The 20,750-nt window shown below is 39.3% G+C and overlaps 1 protein-coding gene across 1 annotated transcript; it reads right to left on the bottom strand.

Moving 5' to 3' along the window:
• Positions 1 to 485: 485 nt before the first annotated feature.
• On the bottom strand, positions 486 to 1,839 carry LOC132152367 (homeobox protein Hox-D12a-like). Its single transcript, XM_059561130.1, has 2 exons — positions 1,247 to 1,839; positions 486 to 869 (listed from the first exon to the last, which is right to left on the bottom strand). Exons 1-2 carry the CDS (start codon positions 1,803 to 1,805, stop codon positions 631 to 633), a joined length of 798 nt encoding a protein of 265 aa, XP_059417113.1. The 5' UTR covers positions 1,806 to 1,839; the 3' UTR covers positions 486 to 630.
• Between the last annotated feature and the right edge of the window lie 18,911 nt (positions 1,840 to 20,750).

Raw genomic sequence — 20,750 nt, 5'->3', positions numbered from 1 at the left:
GCAGTAATTTGAACTAATTTATTAGAGTACACATAAATAAAAGCGTTTTTTTATTGTCCATTTCCTCTTTTGACCTATACACCATAACGCAGAGTTACAGCACTTTGTTTGCTCGTTAAAGTTTAGTTTAATTCGATTATATATAATTCATTAATAATAATAACTACAATAATAATACATGATGGAGAGTCATAGAAAAAAAGATATTTGCACACCGGAGTTTGTGTATTAATAAACGAACTGGAGCTTGGACTGGAGGCGCCACTGCTTTTATTAGAGCATTTTAGAATCACCACGGATTCATACAATTATCGCACACAGAAGTTTAATATAATACATCATTTACACAACACTTAATAAATATTACACATAACACTTTTTGCTAAAATACAACTTGTGTTTTTTAGATCGGAAGATACAAATGTGGTTTTATCAAAAGTATTAGAATGGTTGGAATGTCTGACAATTTTCAGATTTTCACCGTTTTCAGATAGAAGGGCTTGGTGGATTTGGATCTCCATAAGAAAAGTCTGTTGTATGTTAAAAAGATGTATGAATGATGTCATCACATAAAAAACAAACTCTAGATTGTAAATAATAATAATAATAATAATAATAATAATAATAAAATCAGTAAACAGTGAAGATATCCTCGCGCATCATAAGTCTTTTTTTCTTCATCCTGCGGTTCTGAAACCAGATTTTCACTTGCTGATCACTCAGTTCCAATCTGCCGGAAAGCTCTTTTCGTTTCTGTCGGTTAATAAATTCATTAATCATAAATTCGTTCTCCAGTTCGGCTAACTGTGGCTTCGTGTAAGGTTTCCTCTTTTTTCTTGATCTAACCTGTGAGGCACACCATGGCAATCCTGGGGAGGAGAAAGAGAGAGAGAGAAATCCAATAGTGCACTCGTTATCATTCTTTCATGTCACTGAATTAGTATCTTCATCTAAAGACGTTAACTATTAAACGCGACCATAACTCTGATTACCCCGTAACATCTATTCATTTATCATGGGGCATGTTTTATTAGACAAAATGTTTTTCTGAGAAACAAACCGGTATTGAAAAATAAATAAATAAAATTATGGCTGAACTTGCCTATAACAAAAGCAAACATTTAATACATCGCACAAGAAGCACACATATAAAGACTACAGAGTAAAATCCGATGAAATCAAGATCACCGAGTGACATCTAAACACAGCGTTGGATTCTATGACGAAAGGGTCAAAAGTTGCGTACCATCAGAGAAGGCTGATCTGATGGTCTGGCTGTTCAGTGATGGTTGAAATTGAGCGTTGGAGCCGACAGACTGCTTTGACCCATCAGTCACTGGCTGGTCACTGAAGTTCAGTTCATTCTGTGCCACCCTGCTCTGCTGTCGCCTTTCCGAGTTTGAAACGTCGTTGCTGGCAGAGCCAGTGATTCTTTGGTCACTTGCGTAAGCTGCATTAGGTCGTCCAGGCTCCTCTGATTTGTGGCTGACATCTTGGAAGTAGTACCTCCCGGATTCCTCCAGTGAGCCCTTCTTGTGAGTGTTGAGGCTAGCGCTCACAGCGGCTGAACTGCTAAAGAACGGCTGAGAGTTGCCACTGTAGGCGCGGCTCTGGGCCGGAGTAGTGCACGAACTTGGAGAAGTCCACGGGAGAGAGCACACCTCTCTTCTACCATAGGACATCTGCGGGAGCCCAGATATATGGACTCCAGTGCCTCGTAAGTTTTGGAGGTACAGCGAGTCTGGAGAGTGAAAATTCAAAAGGGGAGCAACATACCCAGAACTAAGAAGATTGTGCTCACACATTTCTGACGAACTTGCCCGATCGCTTCTAAACACCGTTTTTAGTAACCCCTAAACAATACGAGAAAGGTAATTGTTGATTTGTTAATGCACCATCACGTGATATGCAAAGTAAAATGTTTAGACACGCCCATGTGACAGTAGTGCTGCAAAGTCATAAATAGGCATTGCATTAAACGAATATAAAATAACAGTTTTTGCAGATAACCCAATCAATTTCTTGGCTATTAATTTCAAACTACGATTTGTATATATATATATATATATATATATATATATATATATATATATATATATATATATATATATATATATATATATTACACCATGTAAAATGATCGCATGCTTCGCTATTTTTGTGAAATATAGGTTCAAAAAGCAAACCGGCCTACGTAAAATAAAAAGAAATAGAAAAGAAAATCCTAACACTGTCAGTTATTTAGAATATCACAATACAGTGCAAAAATAATAGCGTTGATTAATAATGAAGGTTACAGCGAATGAAAGTCATTTGGCTCACGGTGGCAAACATTAGCGTGACTTTATGTCAAGTGTTCGAAATTATTCAATATAGGTGCTTTAAATACATTACAAAATCCGTGTGACGTTCTGTTACAATATAACTTCCTGTAAAACATTTTTTTAAGCACACACACAGACATAATGAAAAATGGAGATGTTCCTAAATTTGTAATGGGGGAAAACATACAAAACAACAATGCATTACTGCCAGTATTGCTACAAAGGAGCTGCGTTCGTGTTTTATTCAACGTGACTGGTTTTATTACATGAACAGTGATTTATAAAATCATGATTTAACAAATATTGTAAGCAAACAAACGCATGGTAACATATTTTTGTTGAAAAATGATTTGATCTTCTGTGAGCAGATCCAGTGCCAAAAATTCCATATTTAAAACATTTTGTTATTGAGTGGCCGATTTCTTCATTCGATTCAGTTTATTTTCTAGGAAAACATTTAACTCGGTCGTCTCGAGATGCGGAGATATTGTTGCAAGGAATTAAACACACTTTAGACAACGGATTATTATAGTGCAGGATATGCAAGTTATATTCGACCTTACCTCCGTAGATTTGTCCAGATAGGCTAATCCAAAACACGGTTTAAAGAATGTGCACATATACGCACGTGCAGGCAAAATGACTATTGTAAACAGGCAATTTCCGGAAAGAATGGAGACAGGACAACCTCCCACATTTTACGGGTCCAGTAAATTCATGAAAACCTTTAAAAGGGGATTGCTTTAGACATTCCCAATCTGTTGCATACTGACAACACAGAACCCAATAATCACATGTTCAACCTTAAAATAATAATAAGAAAAAAGAAGAATGTGTAGGCTACATAAAAATTATATGGTACATCAGTATAGCTCAAGTTCAAAGTCCAGAAGCGGATTTACCAAATACAAGTCCAAGTGCATTTAAAAGCAGCAGACTATGTTTTTCATAGTCTAAATTTAATTTTATTTAATTGTCCCAAATAACCAGGAAGATAATTTGATGAAAATGCGTCGCTTTTAAAAGCTCATGCGCGTAATTTGCACGGGGGTTACGGGGGTCATGACCCCCCCCCCAAAATCAGATCCAGCTAATATAACCCCCCCAATATCATCACATCATTCAGATTAAAATAGATATGAAATATTCAGAATGAATACTTTTGTTCATTTTCTTTATTAATTTCATTTGCCAGCAAGAAAGATAGTATCATATTTTAAATAATCTGTAATGTACCCCCCGCCCACCGCACCGATTTGGTATTACCAAAGTCTCTGGTATTACCCAACCCGCTTTCTGTACCAAGTTTGTTCACTATTTTGCGCAGTCGATGGGGTGAATGGTTGGAGAAAGCTGACGGAAAGATGAAAAGGACACTGAAAGGCAGCCAGACAACGATTTTTTATTGTTTGTCGACACCAGCCAAAAAAAAAGAAAAAAGAAAAAAAAAAGAAAAACGAAAAATCCTGACCAAACGGAGGTACCCTTAAGTTAGCTGTTAAGTTAGCTCAGCGTTTCTCAAAGTGTGGGGAATAGAAACATGACAAACAGGTTTTGTGCCCATCTTTTAAATTCCGTTATTTATTGACCATACACTCAAAACAAAGACACATTTAAATGTAAGCCTTGACGTTACTTAACCTCTTCACACGTAAGTTTAAAAGTATTTCAAGGCTACCGTTATTGATCGTAGTATCGCTTTATGGTTCCCATGGAGACGCGCCATTCATTGCTTGTCACACCGTAGCCACAATAGCGCTGAATGACTGATGATCTGCTTTTATTTCCTTTTTTATTCAAAATTTCACAAATGTGTTAGCTATAGCAGGATATATCTGATATTCCGATTGTCAAATATGTGCAAGTGGATGTGTTTTGTTGTTCAAACACCTTTATAACGATCGCATTACTTGAGCTGTATGCGCAACGTATTTTAGGTATCTATCTTATTAAAATACCTAAAAAAAATACGTACATTATTAGGAATTTACCACCTCTGGTTCAATTTGAGATTATTTTTATTTTTGTTTGTTTGTTTGTTTTTTTGTTGTTCTTTTTGCATGGATTTTGCAAAGTGTCAAAATGAATCAAAGCACAACTAGGTTAATGTTAGTCCACACTTGTATTGATGTTATCAGAAGCTAAATGCAAACACAATTATTATTATTTTTTAATCTAATTTTGAGTCTTATTTCATGCAAAGTGATAATATAATTGCACTTTCATTTTCTTTATTTGAAATTTTTTAATGCTGTTATTTGATGTTAAGTTTTTAAAATGTGATGTTAATAAAATACATTTTAACAGTTAAACTTAAAGCCTAGTTTATTAACATTTTGTTGGGGTGATTGGGGACAGGTGGGGCTCGGAACCCTTTCCTACCTCTGAAGTGGGGAATGGCAGAAAAGTTTGAGAAACACTGAGTTAGCTGATGATTTGTTTTGTTGACTGGAGTTGGCTGGCTAGATGTTCGTTTGCCAGTGTCCTATGAGGTAAAGCCAGAGGGTGCCAGGGACTGTGTAGAACCAATGCCACTGAATTGTAACTGCTGTTTGCTCCAATACAGTCACCCGTTTTGGGGGGGATTGCATAATTAAATTATGCAAATTAGCATGTTACCTTTAACACAAGAAAATAATACAATAAATTAATAAATAAATAAATATGCCGCGAGTTTAACCCCCCCCAATGGTAGACCCAAAGTTACGCCCTTGAAAAGCTGAAAACATCTTGACAGAGAACTATAACATTGTTCTTTAAAGTAGGCTACTGCCGTTTAAGTAGGCCTACTGCTGTTGTCAAACCCTTCGTATGAATTCGCTAACGTCGGCAAAACGTAAAACAGCTACGAGTTACCATGAGTGCAGCCTTTAGGGAAGTATTTTCTGATCAACAAGTGTGAATGGAATTGTTTAACTCTATATTACAAGTTATTTTTCTTTCATTTATGACTGGATATTACATATTTATTCATAACTTACATCACCATCTTCTCTATTAAATGACATAGCTGTTGAATTCTTAGAATGGTTTACTTTTTTAATGCAAAAGTACATTTGATCTTAATGCAAGGCACATGCTAACCGGTAGGTGGCGATGCAGCTTCAAGAATTGCTGGCAAGTTTTTATTTTTATGGACCTCTTAAAAGTCAAGGTCTAGTATGACAATACGTCTCAAGGTCACTGAGAAGAGCCAGTTTAAAAGGTGTTAAAATGTTTTAAATAATGAAATTCTGTTTTAAAGGCAACAAAAAAGCTTGTGTTGTGTAGAAGGGACACTCATGTCTTTTTTTGCTTTTCAAAGATTTTCAAATGACCATTAAATAATCAGTTAATCAAACAATAAAACAACAATTTGTGAGCTGCTTTATCTAAATAACTCCGTGTATGGATCTCGCACTTAAATGATATTCGATCAAGTATTTTACTCTTCACATTTATCACACGTACGTTTCACGCAGTGACCATGCGTTAATTTATGCAGGCTTACTGATAGCTTATATTTTGTATATACACTTTATATTATATTTTGTAAAGTACATTTACAGACCTTTGCAGGCCTCAGCAGTTGTGAAATCAATACTATTATGAATATCACTCCTCTACAGAAATTCATTGGTTATGTTTCACAAAGTAGGCCTAAAGGTGTACTGTCAAACATAAAATTCAAGCCATTATATTCAAGCAATTATATATATATATATATATATATATATATATATATATATATATATATATATATATTTTTTTATATATATATATATATATATATATATATATATATATATATATATATATATATATATATATATATATATATATATATATATATATATATCTATATATATATATATATATATAAAGTGTTGGCTCGAGCCCCTTTAGCTGCAACTGTGTGAGGAACCCGTTTTTTTCTCCCGCGCTGACAGAATGAAACTTCTGTTCCCTCCGAGGAAATACAAAATCATTTTAAATAGGTCTGTCTTTTGTTACAAGATCTTTTCATTATTCCAAGATTAGCAATGATGTAACATTTATTGCATTTTACCTTAACGCAGACTTTTTAAGAAACATCCTTCAATAATCTAAATGTAATGGCAACATTATTTAAAACCAAAATAATGACGTGTAAACTGACATCCAAAGAAAGGCCAATTCAGGTTCAAAATACAAGGAACGTTCTTCATTTCTGTCGTAATTAATTTTTTAAGAATTAATTTAATTGTTTTGATACCGACATTATTACATTTAATAAAACGGTGCCAAAAACTAATGAAGAGAGGCGAGGAGTTATTCACAGAGCATATCTCACAAGTCTTACCCGTTATTTATGGAAAGCCGTTTTAACATTTAAAAGCTAGACTGGATGTGTGTTGCAGATATCTATATTTCAGTTTTGCCTCGTCAGAAAGAACATTTCAGATATCCGCAACTACATTCTTCCTATCCATAATTGTAATTTCAGATATCCACAAAGACATTCTTCCTAGGACAAATGACATCACTTTTGCCATTCATTTGTATGGGGTTTATCATTACAGATATCTACAATTCAATTGAAGATATCCACTTTGTGAATTACGGATATCTGTAACTGAATTGTAGATATCTGTAATTCCAGTTTGATATATCTAATTCTGATTAGTCATAACTCCAGTTCAAGATATCTTTAATTCAAGTCAATTCAAGATATCTACAGGTACATGTTCCTTTTCAGATATCTTAAATTAAGTTTTGACTAGTCTAAATGACGTTGTAGATACCTGTAACTGGAATTATGACTAGTCAAAATGGCATTGTAGATTATATCGAAGTCGGTCGTTCCGCCGCGGAGAACATCGGAGTTTCTGACGCAGACCCACTTGAGTGCGCCTCGAAGGCAGACGGGTAAACATCTCTGAGCTCCTCATCCAGTCCCCTTGCTTCCGTGTTTAACTGCACACAGTGTATATGATTTGTAATCTAACTCATTGTATTTTAGGAGTTCAAAACCAAGAAAACTGCACACAGAGAACGATCTACGTTGATGCTTTTATGTTTTTTTCCAGACTAATTACATAGGTCAGATAACCTGGTACCTGATTGGATAGTTGTAACCATGTGACATGCAAATAGTTAAGCTGAATTTGGACAACACCACGGTGTAGATTTCACGTGTCTTGCGTGAGCCTAGTTTAAGTAGATACACTGAAAAAAAAAAGTTTCATTCATCCATTAAAAAAATGAAGGGTATTGATTCACATCTATATTTCATAACTTGAGCCAATGAAAAATAAATGTTATTTTTTGGGCAAGTTATTTGTTTTTCATGGGCTCAAGTTAAAAAATATGGATGCGAATCATTACCCTTAATGTTTATTTATTTATTATTTTTTTTTTTAATCCGGTATTGCTGGAGAGAGGAAGACGATGATGTTGTGAAAGAGAGAATGGCGTAGGAAAACGTCGAGTGTGTTGCGCAACACATAACTGATTTCCATGCGCGGCAACTAATTTTTGTTTCCCATTTCCAACTGCCTGGCAGGAATGTCAAACTCAATTCCTAAAGGGCCAGATCCCTGCAGAGTTTTGTTCCAACACACATAGGCTACCATAATTTTTCCCAAATAAGCCTAGAAGGACTTTATTAGTTGGATCAGGTGTGTTTAATTAGGGTTGAATCTAAACTCTGCAGGCTCCGGCGCTCCAGGAATTGAGTTCGACACCCCTGCTATAAAGCATAGCCCATTTTTCTTGAAAAAGACTTCCTAAAATTTAGTCACAAGTCTTATGTGTAATTTTGTTGCGGAAATCCTGTAGAGTTCAACCATTCCGATGACGACTTTGAGACTTCTGAAGTATTTACACTCGTCTCCCAGATGAATCAGACCTTGAGCCATGGGTCCGTCGGTGTGACGTCTGAGGCTGAGACTACTGTTAACTTAACTTTGCAGTTTTGGCTTCTTCAAAAATTATTCTTTTCTAATAAAGTTGTTGAAGTCTCTATTAAAATTATCCATAATTGTTATCCAGATAAATTATAAACTTGCTAAATTTAACAATAGTATTTCACCCTATTGCTCCTTTTGCCTTCAGTATAAAGAAACGATCAATCACTTGTTTTGGGACTGTACTTACTGTAAAGTCTTCTGGATTGATTTTTCCAATTTTGTTAAAAAATATTTATATCCAACCTTTTGCATTACCCCCAAAAATGTGTTTTTGGTTATTCTTTGAATTTAGACCCTTCTCCCTGTAAATGTATTATTAATTTGTTGCTTTATCTTGCAAAAATTTACATTCATAAGTGTAAATTTTCAAAGAAAACTCCCTACTTATATTTTCAGGAAAGATTTTGATGTGTATGTAAACTCTTTAAGAAACTATAATAATTCTATGACTCTTTCATGGTGTAAGGTTTACAAGCTAACATAGTTTGCTTTTGGAGTATTGTTTGTAACCCTCATTGTCTTTTGTTCTTACTTTGTCTTTGTAATTGTATTTGTTGTTCTTCTATTGCATAATAAAAAAATAAAAATAAATAAAAACTTTGTGTGTCGCTATGTTCATGTGACACAACTTATCGAAATCACAGTTCTAAAAGGCCCACTCACACAAATAATGAACATCTTCATTGATGCACATTTTTAACGCTGCTTACTAGCATAATAACATAATACAGAAACATTGGCTGCATTTACACTGCAAATCATAATGCACAGATCCCATCTTTTGACCAGGTTCAATTTTTTTAGCCCGTCGGTCTACATTGAATTTAAATCAGGTATCCGATATCTCTCATGTGTGCCTACTGTGCTGGAGCGAGGACACCCGAAGACGTAGGAGATTCCAATAATTCCAGAACTTGTAGTAAGCACTGGAGTAATGCTGGGTATACACCAAAATAATTTTTACATCTTATAAGATTTTCAAAATGTGATAGACCACAAACATGAGGATAAAAATCCTAGATTTAACCAGATTTAAAAACACTCACAATTTCCATTCTGCATAAATTTTATATATACTCCCAACCCCTCACCATAATGAAATGATGGATCATCCCTTACCCAGTCTTTCTGCACCTGGTTAAGAAACAAAGTTTTTCTTAACCAAAGTAACAAACAAATTCTGTTGAATTATAACACTTTTACATTATTAAACTCTTTTCAACATACATTGGAACACACTTTTTAATCTCACATACTATTTAGGATGGATAGTATGCTCATTGGGACGCAGAGGAAGTGTGCCATTTGAGACAGGACCGTGTATTGTCGTCACTCCTCCTTTTATCCTTCTGGAGCTCCTCCATGGGATTTAAGACTGGGATTTAAGACTAAATTACAAAAAGAGGAAACCATTGAACAACTAGCCAGCCAAGTTCCATCAACCTGGAGAGAGCTGGAGAAAGATGCCTAGTACAAACATCAAATTTGCATTAAGTTGCTAGTTCCAGTTGGTCAATAATTAATGCACATTTATGATACAACATGTTATTAGCTTGTATATATAATTATTGTTCAATTAGGTAGTCTCTTCTTATGGAAATATTATAATATTTTGTAATTATCATTTAAATCAAATTTTTTAATTGTGTAATAAATCAACATCTCAGGAAAATGTAATGGGGTTTAAATTAAAATATAACTTTCTGTTACGAAACAGGATGTTGATTTCATACATTTCAGGACTAAAAGCATGTTTATTACACATTTTGGGAGAAACAACAAATGAATAGGGAAATGAATTATATTTCAATATTCTATGAAATATTGTATATTATTAAGAAAATCTTGTCAGCTAATACATCCATTATTACACTTCATTTTTCACCATATGTTGCCCCAAAAACAAATTCATATGCAAAATAGATTAAGTTTATAGACACATGGTATATACTGTAATGAGGAAACCTGTTTATGAGCATTTTACACACATTTTGCAGAAAGAAAAATTGTATATTAAATCATTCTGTTATAACATAGTTGAGAATCATCTTTATACAAAGTTTGGTAATAAATAAATAAAATCTTAAAAACTAAAAACGTATTGGTGATTTAAAAAAGATCAGTTGTTTTTGCCTATGCATGTTCATTCATGTCTTTAAATTTCTTTTTAAGATATTTAGTTCTGCTGTTCTCTACCGAGGACATAGCATGACTTATGAATTAAATATATATACATATATATATATATATATATATATATATATATATATATATATATATATATATATATATATATATTACATTATTTTTAATGCTCTAAACAATGTAAAGACATGGAAAAAACTAACTTTTAATACATAAAATACATAAACTGTATAACTGTTCAATAATTCAATGTTGTAAAAATATAAGATTATAAAGATGTTACTTATGTTACATTTACAAATTAAAATATTTTATTTGTATAATATTTTTATGAACAAATAACATTAAATAATATCTTTTGCTGAGATTTGAGTAATCTCGTAGTGTATTCTACGTAAAAACGCTGTTATGTGTCATGGTTATGCAATGATGTCATCACACAATGACATCAAAACGTCATTTAGCAACTTCCCCTGAAAATTAATTGGCAACACTGACAGTGACAAGAGTGCATGTAATTATGCAAATGTAACTATTCCTCACCGAAAGAGTACATACTTTAAGGGTGTAATATAAGTTGGCACATTGGGATGCAGCATAAATCTTTTATGAGAGCCACTGACCCTTCAAACAGCAATAGTAATGTGCCCTTAAAGGTTTAGTTCACCAAAAAAAGAAAATTACTTAATGATTTATTAATGAATTAGTGATTAATGTCTTATTTCAGATGATGATTTCAAATATTTCAAATTAATGATTAATGTCTTATTTCAGATGAATACAATCAGAGTTATATTAAAAATGTGCTGGCTCTTTGAAGCTTTATAATGGCAGTGAATGGTGGTCAAGATTTTGAGGCCCAAAAAACTGCATCCATTCATCATAAAAAGTGCTAAAAATATTAATATTTAAAACTTTATAAACTGTCATTTCTAGCTTCCGCTGACCTTCATGCGCGCATTCACGAGAGAGTGGCGTTCCTGCGGATGAAATACGACATAGGCATAGCGTAAGCTCTGGTGAGAATATGCTAGTCTCACAAGAACCAAGTTCTGTTTACGGCAAAGGAATACCAGTCTCCTCTTGGCTTACATGAAAATCCTCTGACATTTTTCTGTACAAATCTTACTAGCTTAATGAGTTATCTTTAAAAGTTTGTTGTTATTAACAACTGAAAGCAAATGACAGAAACAAATAGCACTGTACATAAGAATTGGCTCCATAATACTTCGATATACGAGAAGAAGGAGACAAGGTTGAACAGACAAATGCTTAAGTTTACGGAGAACTGCTAGTCTCTGTTGACAGCACTTGATACCTAGAATATGCTGATTAAATTTCCAATGTTCAATGTAATCCCAATGTATCTAAAATGTTCCACCCTTTCAACCATCTCTCCATTGATGATAAAACCGGAATGAATCTGTGTTTTGGAGGACTTAAAAACCAGTTCTTTAGTCTTTGAAATATCAAGTTGAAGAAAATTAACGTCACACCACTTACTAAAGTATGTAATGTAATGTTGATAGTCCAAAAAAGTATCATTATCGCTGTTATTGAGCAGCGCAAGAATGGCTGTGTTATCTGCATATTCAAAATGAGTAGTAGTACATGGACTCTGACAATCATTTATATAAAGAATATAAAGGAAAGGACATAATACACATCCTTGGCGGGCCCCAGTATTAAGAACCAGAGTGGGTGATAATGAATTTTCCACTTTTACCACTTGCAGTCTATTAGACAGAAATTTTTAATTTAATGATTGAGAGGTAATGGAACTTGAATGCCCAGTAAATTAGTCATTACCTGATGACACTAAATTGATTCAGAATTAAAGTCAACAAAAAGAAGTCTAGCATAATTTCCAGGGACATCCAGGTGGTGAGGTAAAAAGTGCAGAAGACAAGCCACTGACAAGCCACTGCATATTGTGAATATTTGATATTTGGGTGAACCTGCATGAGTGCAGCTAGAATCACAGCTTCTCAGAAACAGAGAAGAAATGGATCTCCAGATATCAGCCTGACTCTTCTGATGCTGAACTGCTCATTGAAGGTAAACTTGTACTCTGTCCCAGACCTTATCTTTCTCTTTAGACTACTGAGTTACAACTGGAACATCAGACAGCTCTCCTGACCAGGGAAGCAGGGGTAAACAGTGTTAGGCCAGTGGCAGGCCGCCAGAGGGAGTTTTGTGCATACTTTGTCTAAGAAAGGAATGGTGAGATGAATTAAGTACTGTGGTCAGACAATATGCCTTCCATGTAGTTGTAATTCCACAAGACACGGTGAAGCCCCTTCACTGGAACCAGATGACTCACTTCTGAGAATCAATCTGCGGCCAGCAGCACATGTGAGTCCTTCTGAGATGGGGGGGGGGGTCATTGTGTTGGAAGGCGTCATAGGCTTTTTTGGACCAGGGCACTTGGGACTTGGGTTTGGACCAGAGGAAAGAAGTAGAGGGTGTAGTGATCAGACTGAAATTCTTGATAAAGCATCAGTATAAGCTGGCAAAATCTAGGAAACAATGAATTTTCTTTATTGTAGATATAAATGGCCAGATTAGAATATCTTGGACTTTTCCCATATCCATTTGCACACAATCTTGGCTCATATGGTATACTAGGAACTAGATGGAAATCTGGTGGAACACACTGATGCTCACACAACTTTTCCAGAACCAGTGCCACATGCTTTCAGTGTTTGCACAGGTTCCGGGAGAAGATACCTGTTATTCATTTATATCCATTTTATTTTTGGTAGGTGGTAGTTAGTGATTAAAATTAAAAATTTAAATGCACCAAAAGAGCACCTAAAACAAAAATGACAACTTAAATAAGAATATGTAAATTATATTACTATAGACTTTAACAAATTATTTTCATAATTTTTAAATTAACAAATTTGTCACGATACACAGGAGCAAGGAGACATGAGACGCTAGAGATTTGAATTAAAATACACGGAATTACATGGAGTACGGGGAAGATGACATATACAACTGAGAACATGGGCACCATGGTGGATCAGGAGACTCGGGAGGCCTCTGAGGCTCCAGCTCCCACCTTGGCCTTAGAGCACTACTACCACACCCTCAACCCTATTTTTTAGGCACTATTGAGGAGCGGGCACTCAAATGAGATTTGGGACTGGCAGGCTTGCCAGATTAATGCTCATTGGGCTCTACATATTAATGTTCATTGTGCTTGCCATACGAATGGCTGGTGACTAGAGTGGACCACAGATGGTGGCGGGCTAGGGTGAGCCACGGACGGTGGCAAGCTGGTTTTGGCTCGGGACTGGACCGGACACTCCCCAGACACCAGAAGACACCTTCCCTCTAACATAGCCCAGTGGTGTCTGGGAGGTCCACGGGGTGATGGTAGTTGGCCCAGAGTCAGAACAGCTGATTAAGGACAGCGCCATCCAACGCCGTCGCCACAGCGAGCTTGCAGAACTCCCTGTCGTACTCATAGAAGGGGAGATCTTGATGGGATATGGCGAGAAGATGAGCAGCAATTTCCTTGCCAAGGGAGGGAAAACCAGGAAACAAAAAACTTAGAAAAAGAAAAAAAAACATGAAAAAGAAAAATGCTGCTTACTTTTTTTCAGGTTGGCTGTTCTGTCACAATACACAGGAGCAAGAAGATGTAAGAGATGCTGGAGATTTCTTCAACATGGAATTCAAAGACGTGGAATTACAGGGAGTACTTTGATAGAAGTTGGCAAAACTGAGGAAGCGTTGGAATCTTTAAAGAGCTTTTACTTTCCTCTGGTCCATCTGGATGCCTTGTTCACTGATGACGTAACCCAGGAAGTGGATGGTATCATGGTGGAACTCTCATTTCTCTGGTTTCATGTAAAGATGGTGTAAAGATTGCATTCCCCTAAGCGTCCAGGGGACAGGAGGAAAAGTAACAAAGGGAAAAAAGTAAGGAGGAAATTAAAGGTGAGAACACACTTCAGTCCTTTGTTCTAGAGAGACGATGCCACCAGACAGTGTATATAAACAAAAAATATTTTATTTACAAAACAGAAAAGTACATAATGTAAACAGGAGAAATGGTTCTGGGGAGAGCAAGGCCTAAAATAACAACAACAAAAAATCGCTAACTAATTTAAGGAGGAGCTCTAACTAACCTTCAAGAAAATAAAAGAAATATACAACAAACTTCCCTAACCTCCCTTGCTGTACATACACAAAGGGTTAACAGACATTTTAAAAGAAAAAGGCACTCTCAGAGGGTTATGTTCTGTATGCATAGTTATTGGAACTGCAATAATCCCAAGATACACTTCAAAGTACTATAGGGCCCACAATAAGGCCAAGGCTTCTTTTTCCAATGGTGCTATGTGGCCATGATGTTTGATGTTTCAAGGATTTTAGGGGGAAGTGGGATACAGGGTGTTCAACACCATGAGCATCCTCCAGGATTTGAGGAGGCAATCTGCATGCATTGTGAGCATTTTTTCAATGAAAAAGCTCTGCTCTTGTTCGTCTCTCTTTCCGAGGAAAAAAAGGAAAAAAGGCTTCCCGCGGTTCAGGACCCGCCGCTGCTGAGGCACGGAGGAGAATAAGCTCGTGAAAATTTCAGGTGGATCTGTCTGTATGGCTTAGAGAGGGACTTTCCCTTTTCGCGCTCGTAATGGTGGTTGACGAGAGAGAGCCTCAGGAGGATGATGTTACATTATGATGTTACTTTAAGTCAAGTCAAGTCAAGTCACCTTTATTTATATAGCGCTTTAAACAAAATACATTGCGTCAAAGCAACTGAACAACGTTCATTAGGAAAACAGTGTGTCAATAATGCAAAATGACAGTTAAAGGCAGTTCATCATTGAATTCAGTGATGTCATCTCTGTTCAGTTTAAATAGTGTCTGTGCATTTATTTGCAATCAAGTCAACAATATTGCTGTAGATGAAGTCCCCAACTAAGCAAGTCAGAGGCGACAGCGGCAAGGAACCGAAACTCCATCGGTGACAGAATGGAGAAAAAAAACTGTGGGAGAAACCAGGCTCAGTTGGGGGGCCAGTTCTCCTCAGACCAGACGAAATCAGTAGTTCAATTCCAGGCTGCAGCAAAGTCAGATTGTGCAGAAGAATCATCTGTTTCCTGTGGTCTTGTCCTAGTGGTCATCTGAGACAAGGTCTTTACAGGGGATCTGTATCTGTGGCTCTAGTTGTCCTGGTCTCCGCTGTCTTTCAGGGATGTAGAGGTCCTTTCTAGGTGCTGATCCACCATCTGGTCTGGATACGTACTGGATCCGGGTGACTGCAGTGACCCTCTGATCTGGATACAGACTGGATCTGGTGGCTACAGTGGCTACGGCATATTAAAAGCATATTAGTATGTTATGTGTAAGCCAGGTTAAAGAGATGGGTCTTTAATCTAGATTTAAACTGCAAGAGTTTTGAGAACATAGCGGACAGAGGATTATAATGTAAAAGGAGCTCATTCAAATACTGAGGTGCTAAACCAATCAGGGCTTTATAATTAATAACCAATATTTTAAAATCTATACGATGTTTGATAGGGAGCCAGTGCAGTGTTGACAGGACCGGGCTAATATGGTCATACTTCCTGGTTCTAGTAAGAACTCTTGCTGCTGCATTTTGGACTAACTGTAGTTTGTTTACTAAGCGTGCAGAACAACCACCCAATGAAGCATTACAATAAACTAACCTTTAGGTCATAAATGCATGGATTAACATTCCTGCATTTGACATTGAGAGCATAGGCCGTAATTTAGATATATTTTTGAGACGGAAAAATGCAGTTTTACAAATGCTAGAAACTTGGCTTTCTAAGGAAAAATTGCAATCAAATAGCACACCTAGGTTCCTAACTGATGACAAAGAATTGACAGAGCAGCCATCAAGTCTTAGACAGTGTTCTAGGTTATTACATGCAGAGTTTTTAGGTCCTATAATTAACACCTCTGTTTTTGTCAGAATTTAGCAGTAAGAAATCCACCGGGCGGCGGAGGAGTGTCGTGCCGCCCGCCGAGGGCTGTCCAGTGCCACCGCCAGGCACCGCGGAGGAGATCACCCAGCTGGTGGAGGGCCGAGCAGCAGTGCGTCTGGGAACCGCATTTTATTTAATTTTTTTCCTCTCTCCCCTCTCTCGTCTCTGTCGCTCCTCCTTCCATCTCCTTTTCTCTCGCCTCGTCTGTCCTACCCCCAGGTTCCTGCAGGTCACCGTGAGCGGTCCCCCCGGAGGGAGGGGGGGGTGGAGTAGAGAGCAGTCTCGGGAGTACCCCCTGGCCTGTGAGGGGCGATGGGGGTATGTGACGAGTGGGGCGGGGCCGAGGGACGTGGGAACAGGAGCAAGGCCGGTGGAGTGATTGGAGATGAGCGACACCTGCAACACTCGCCAGTCTCGAGTCCCACGGAGGAGATGGAGGGATATAAAACCGGAGCGAAGACAGTGACGGACGAGAGAGGAACAGGCCTGGACTTTATTTTGTGTTTGCTTTTTATTTGTGCACAACAGTCGTCCGCGAGGGGCTGTTGCGCTGTTTTGTGTTTATTTTGATTATTACGTTTCATTTGATTGTCCGCCGGTTCCCGCCTCCTTCTTCCCGTGATAATGGAGCTTTATTCATTACAGAGAGATACTGTCTTTGGGTTTTGCAATTTGTGGTGAAGTCTGTGTGTTTCGCGTCTGCACTGATTAGTTTGTGGATGTCACTGTTAATTGTCATCAGCAGCAGCTGTCACTCATTACACACTCCCTATATATTGGCTTGTCTCACGTCTTGTGTTTGTGAGAACGTTGTTTCATGTCTGATCTCTGTCTCTTGCTTCTGTGTTGTTTGCGTTGGATGTCCGTGTCTTCCCCCGGAACCTCATCCACTCTCCACACTTTCCACAAAGCATCACGACTTACCTTCAGCTTGATTCCCCACAGTTCCTGTGCCATCCTCTCCTGCTGCCTTCTCACCGTCACCATCCGGATTCCTCACCACCTCATCGTCTTGGATTGTCGTCTTCCCAGCATCGTGTTGTACCCTTGTTTGTCTTTTTCATATTCATTAAACTGTTTAACTCGCACTTGTTTCCAGCTCCTCCTTCACCCAGTCGTCACAGAACGTTCTCACCCTCATGGAAGCAGCGAGCACCAACACTCTAACAGACTCTAACAGCACTCTAACAGGCACCACAGTGTCAAACGCATGGATCAGCAGCAGGAGAGTATCTCTAACACCGGACGCACTATCCAAGCGCTGGTGGCACAGGTGTCCGAGCTCACCCAGCAGATCCATCAGCTCACTTCTCCCACTGCGCCCATCGCACCACCTGCGACGCCTGTCCCCCGGGAGACCCCCCAGGACCATTTCCGGCCAGAGCTGCGACTTCCGGCGCCAGAAAACTACTCCGTTGAGCCAGCTTTCTGCAGAACTTTTCTAAATAAATGTTCCATGCACTTTGCCTTGCAGCCCCGCACCTTCGCCACCGAGGAATCTAAAGTGGCGTTCACGCTCACTCTACTGTCGGGCAAGGTCGCCCTATTGGGGACGGCGGTGTGGGAAAATCAACATCCGTGTTGCGCCTCGTTCCACTCCCTCTCGGAGGAAATGAGGAGGGTATTCGATCGAGCTCTCAGACTTACATCAGGGAACCTGATCAGTCACGGATCACTCCATTCAGTTCCGCACCCTGGCAGCCGCGTGCCAGTGGAACGAGGCGGCGCAGTTGGATCGATTCCTGCATGGGCTGGCCGACCATGTTCGAAAGGAGATCTACCTCCTCGAGCTGCCCCCCACACTCAATGGTCTTATTGACTTAGCCTTACGAGTTGATGCCCGGATTAATCGTCTGGGTCGTCAGACCAGTCCTAAGCGCCATACCATCTCTCCGGACAGGGGGCGCTCGAGTCGAGAGAACGTGGTCGGTCCCGTCGACGACCACGAACCCATGCAGGTGGGTAGAGCTTGGCTGTCCAGGAGGGAGAGAGAATGGCGGAGGTCCCAAGGACAATGCCTGTACTGTGGTGGCTCAGGACATACCATCTTCACCTGCCCGGTAAAAGAGCCAGCCCGGTAGTAAACTTGAGGCTACTATCGGGTGGGATCTCTGCTGGGAAGTCCTCAACAACATCATCGACTCTCCTTCCGGTGAAACTGCGGTGGGAGAATCATACTCACGATTGTCACGCCCTTCTGGACTTCGGAGCCGAAAGTAATTTCATCGACTCACTCCTTGCATGTCACCTGAACATTCCTGTCCGGCCTGTGTCTCTTCCCATCCATGTCACCACACTCAACGGCCAGGAACTGCCTCGTGTCACACTACACAGAACCCATCACTCTGCTCACCTCTGGCAATCATATAAACCATATCCTTTTTCCTCATGGACTCCCCTGTAGCTCCCATTGTGTTAGGTCACCCCTGGTTAATAAAACATAATCCACGAGTGGAGTGGGGTTCCAACATAGTCACATTGCGGAGTGAAAGTTGTCATGAGTCTTGTCTGGTTTCTGCTTGTCCTGTTGTCCCTGTTTCTGTCTTTCAGAAGGAGAACATGGTTTTGCCAAATGTGCCCGCAGAGTATCTGGACCTGAAGGAGGTGTTCAGTAAGTCCCATGCTGCTTCTCTTCCTCCGCATCGTCCCTACGACTGTGCCATAGATTTAGTGCCAGGTAAGTCTCCGCCTAAAGGCAAGTTATACTCTCTTTCTATTCCTGAGAGGGAGGCCATGGAGAAATACATTTCTGATTCCTTAGCATCTGGGTTCATCCGTCCTTCCTCTTCTCCAGCAGGGGTGGGATTCTTTTTTGTGGGTAAGAAGGATGGTTCTCTGCGACCTTGTATTGATTACCGAGAGCTGAACAACATTACGATAAAGAACACTTATCCGTTACCACTCATGTCTTCAGCTTTCGAGAGGTTACAGGGAGCATCCGTATTCACAAAATTGGATTTATGTAATGCTTATCATTTGCTTATCATCAGGAAGGGGGATGAATGGAAAACCACCTTTAATACCCCCAGAGGGCACTTTGAATACTTGGTGATGCCGTTCGTGCTCTCCAACCTCGCCAGGGGTTTTCCAAGCACTCGTTAATGACGTGTTGAGAGATATGGTAGATCAGTTTATATATGTTTACCTGGATGACATACTGATTTTTTCTTCATCTCTCCAGGAACACGTTCAACATGTCAGACGAGTGCTCCAGAGGTTACTTGAGAATGGGCTTTTTGTCAAGGCGGAGAACAGCGGTTTCTGGGGTTCACCAATTTCTATCGGCGTTTCATTCGCAATTTCAGCCAATTAGCCTCACCTCTGACAGCCTTGACCTCTCCCAGTACTCCGTTCAGGTGGTCGGACGCAGCTGAGACTGCGTTCACTAACCTCAAAAGCCGCTTCGTTTTGGCTCCCATCCTTGTGGCCCCTGATCCCACACGGCAGTTCGTGGTGGAGGTCGGCGCGTCAGAGGTGGGGGTAGGAGCAGTGTTGTCCCAACGTGCTGTCTCGGACGATAAGTTACATCCTTGCGCGTTTTTTTCCCATTGATTATCTCCTGCTGAACGCAATTATGACATTGGTAACAGAAAGTTGTTGGCAGTCAAATTAGCTTAAGAGGAGTGGTGTCACTGGCTGGAAGGCTCAGGGGTACCTTTCATTGTTTGGACCTATCATAAGAATTTAGAATACATTAGAACTGCCAAAAGACTCAATTCCAGGCAGGCTCGGTGGGCACTTTTTTTCGGTCGCTTTGATTTTACTTTATCGTACCGCCCGGGTTCCAAAAATGTCAAACCCAATTCTTTATCACGTCTTTTTGATCCCTCTGCCCGCCCGGTGACTCCCGAGTGTATTTTACCTGAGAAATTAGTGGTCTCAGCACTCGTATGGGAGGTCGAGTCGAAGGTCAAGACGGCCTTACAAGGGGTAACGCCTTTGTCCGGTTGTCCACCAAACCGTTTATTTGTGCCGGAGGGGTTAAGGTCCGAAGTCGTCCAGTGGGATCACTGCTCTAACGTGGCTTGTCACCCAGGGATAAGTTGAACTAATGGGTTGGTTAAACAATGATTCTGGTGGCCACGTATGGCTCGTGACATCGGCAATTTTGTTTTGGCATGCTCAGTTTGCACCAGTGGGAAGTAATCTAACCGACCTCCTGATGGGCTCCTTCAACCGCTGTCTGTCCCTTCGAGACCCTGGTCCCACATCGCACTAGATTTTGTTACCGCCCTCCCGCCCTCTAATGGCATGACGGTCGTTTTGACCGTAGTGGACCGGTTCTCGAAGGCGGCACATTTCATTCCCTTTGCCCAAATTACCGACAGCCAAGGAAACTGCCTAGATCACGAATTTCGGCTTCATGGCCTCCCGGTAGACGT

This window comes from Carassius carassius, chromosome 11, assembly GCF_963082965.1.
Source record: "Carassius carassius chromosome 11, fCarCar2.1, whole genome shotgun sequence".
NCBI lineage: Eukaryota > Metazoa > Chordata > Actinopteri > Cypriniformes > Cyprinidae > Carassius > Carassius carassius.
Note: the sequence above shows the minus strand (reverse complement) of the source record. Positions and strands in the feature narration are given on the sequence as shown.

Excerpts from the sequence above, each read along its gene's own strand:
- LOC132152367 (XM_059561130.1), bottom strand. The coding sequence starts at position 1,805 with ATGTGTGAGCACAATCTTCTTAGTTCTGGGTATGTTGCTCCCCTTTTG. Across the intron at positions 870-1,246 it reads CAGATCAGCCTTCTCTGATG|GATTGCCATGGTGTGCCTCA; the intron begins GTACGCAACTTT and ends TCTCCTCCCCAG.